This window comes from Octopus bimaculoides, chromosome 24 (assembly GCF_001194135.2).
Source record: "Octopus bimaculoides isolate UCB-OBI-ISO-001 chromosome 24, ASM119413v2, whole genome shotgun sequence".
Classification (NCBI taxonomy): Eukaryota; Metazoa; Mollusca; class Cephalopoda; order Octopoda; family Octopodidae; genus Octopus; species Octopus bimaculoides.
In genome coordinates, this window is record NC_069004.1 from 7,385,719 (window position 1) to 7,388,548 (window position 2,830).

General features: G+C 40.9%; 1 protein-coding gene across 1 annotated transcript in view; it reads left to right on the forward strand.

Moving 5' to 3' along the window:
* Nucleotides 1-2,830, forward strand: part of LOC106870860 (dnaJ homolog subfamily C member 13) — a 72,510-nt gene that overhangs the window by 45,114 nt on the left and 24,566 nt on the right. The window contains exons 32-34 of the mRNA XM_052976504.1: nt 366-520; nt 1,547-1,748; nt 2,406-2,521. Of these exons, the coding sequence (XP_052832464.1) occupies nt 366-520; nt 1,547-1,748; nt 2,406-2,521 (473 nt within the window). The remainder of the gene's footprint in view (nt 1-365; nt 521-1,546; nt 1,749-2,405; nt 2,522-2,830) is intronic.

The window sequence follows — 2,830 nt, forward strand, 5'->3', positions numbered from 1 at the left end:
TCTTATTAGGAACAAGAGGGTTAATAGGACTGCAAGGGAAGTGCTCAAGTTAATGAGACAAGTATAACAAACTTTGGTTGTAGAACAAACAACAAATTTAAGGTCATCCAACTAATATATCGCATTTCGAACATTTAATCACATATAAAGAAACATAATGCTTTTTTCTTAACCAATTCCACTCGTGAGGCTTTAACCTGCTTGGGGCTACAGTAGAAGACACTTGCCCAAGTTGCTGTGAAGTGGGACTGAACCCAAGACCACATGCTTGGGAAGCAAGCTTCTTAACCAAACAGCCATATCTGCACTTGTAAAGAGTCAGCTATAATTTTGATGAATTGTGTGTGTATTTATTTGTATTTCAGAACAAAACCTCTGACATTATGCAACGCAGTGTCATGGGACACCTCCTACCTGAAGCCATGGTTTGTTACCTGGAAAATTACTCTGCCGACAGATTTGCAGAAATATTTCTTGGAGAGTTCGATACTCCTGAAGCAATATGGAGCAATGAAATGAGGTGAGATGGTATATATATTTGTCTTGTTTTCATTTTTTTTTTTTTGTTTTGGTTTTTCTATTACTCTTTTACTTGTTTCAGTCATTTGACTGTGGCCATGCTGGAGCACTGCCTTTAGTCGAGCAAATCGACCCCAGGACTTATTCTTTGTAAGCCTAGTACTTATTCTATCGGTCGCTTTTGCTGAACCACTAAGTTACGGGGACATAAACACCACCATCGGTTGTCAAGCGATGTTGGGGGACAAACACAGACACGCAAACATATACATACACATACATATATACGATGGGCTTCTTTCAGTTTCCGTCTACCAAATCCACTCACAAGGCTCTGGTCGGCCCGAGGCTATGGTAGAAGACACTTGCCCAAAGTGCCACGCAGTGGGACTGAACCCGGAGCGATGTGGTTCGTAAGGAAAAAATTAATACAAAGTATATAATTTTTTTCCCAGTTATGTTCGTACTGATGTGTGGAGAACATGGTAATACATGGTGACCACAAAACCATTAATGGTAGTAGGCGTGTGTGTATACTTATTGGAGATGTTTGACTTTAGAGTCCCATTAAAGCATGTGGCTTTCCGGATAGTAATAGCCCTTGATATTATATATATATATATATATATGTATAGCTGAAGGATTAACATTAATCAAAGGACATACTATCAGATAATGCCTTATATTTAATCCTTTAGCATCAAACCAGCCATATCCAGCCTAAATATTCACCCAGTTTTATGTTAAGACTGGCATAGGATAGGTTTGAGAAGCCAGATCTGGCCAGATCTGGCTTCTCAAACCTATCCTATAAATGTCTTTCTGAAACTAAATAACCACACCATTGAAATCTCAAAGCTGCATGATAAGCCATGGTTAATTTGAAGCAATGTGAATAAATAATCTTTGCATTTGACAGTAATGAGAATAATCTCAACGCGAAATGGTTAAGCTCCTGTACCAATTAATGTTATTTCGTAATTGTTTATTTAAAATTAACCTGATTTCTGCTCCTTCTATTTTTCAGACGGATGATGATAGAGAAAATTGCTTCCCACCTCGCTGACTTCAGCCCTCGATTGCAGAGTAACACTCGTGCCCTTTATCAATACTGTCCTATCCCAGTGATCAGCTACCCACAGCTGGAAAACGAACTTTTCTGTAACATATACTACCTTAAACATCTGTGTGATACAATGAACTTCCCAGATTGGCCAATCAAAGACCCGGTAATCTCCTTTTATTTGTTTCATTAATCATCACCATCGTCATTGTTTAATGTCTGTTTTCCATGCTGGCATGGGTCGGACAATCTGACAGGAGCCGGAGAGCTGTCCAAGCTCCATTTGTCTGTTTTGACATGGTTTCTATGGCTGGATGCCCTTCCTAATGCTAACCACTTTATCGAGTGTCCTGGATGCATTTTACATGACACCAACCAACACAAGTGCATCTAACATGGTACCAACACCAGCGCATCGAATGTGACACAGATACAAGTGCATCTTATGTGGCACTAGCACAAGTGCATCTTATGTGGAACTGGCACCTGCAGGTTTGACTCAGCATGAGTAAGCGACTCAACTTTGAGTTGAGGTTAACCTGGGTCAGTCAAGATACCTAACTTACATTGATTGAGTGTGAGTAATGACTCTGGTTTGAGTATCGGGTCTACCATGATACTTGAGTGTCGGTAATGAGTCGGGTGAAGTGGTGAGCCAGAGGTAAGTTTTAACTCAAACCCGAGTCACACTCACTGAGTGTGAGTAATGACTGAAATTACAAGTCTGTTGAACGTGGGACTGAAATTTGCAGGTCTGTTGAACGTGGGTAGCGTGTAAAATTTGATCTCATGATGGCCCAATGTCTGCCTTTCTCTGTTGTAGGTACGTCTGCTGAAGGATATTTTGGAAGCGTGGAAGAAGGAGGTGGAGAAGAAACCCCCTAGCATGTCCATAGAGGAAGCTTACCAAGTTTTAAACCTGAATAAAGTCCCTGCGGGGTCAGTATTTGCAGCAGTGACTCTTCACCTACACAGTATTTGCTTTCTCTCTTTCTCTCTCTCTGTCTCTCTCTCTCTCTCTCTCTTGCACACACACATACACACATACTTGTTCCTTTCTTTCTTTTTGGACACATTTTTCATTTCTCTCTCTCTGTCTCTCTCTCTCTCACACACACACACACACACACACACACACACACACACATTCTCTCACCTTCTCACACCTCTGTTACTCTCTTTTCTTCCTTCCCCTCCCCTCTTTCTATCTCTCTCACACTTTCTTTCTCGCTTTCTCTCTCTCTCTCT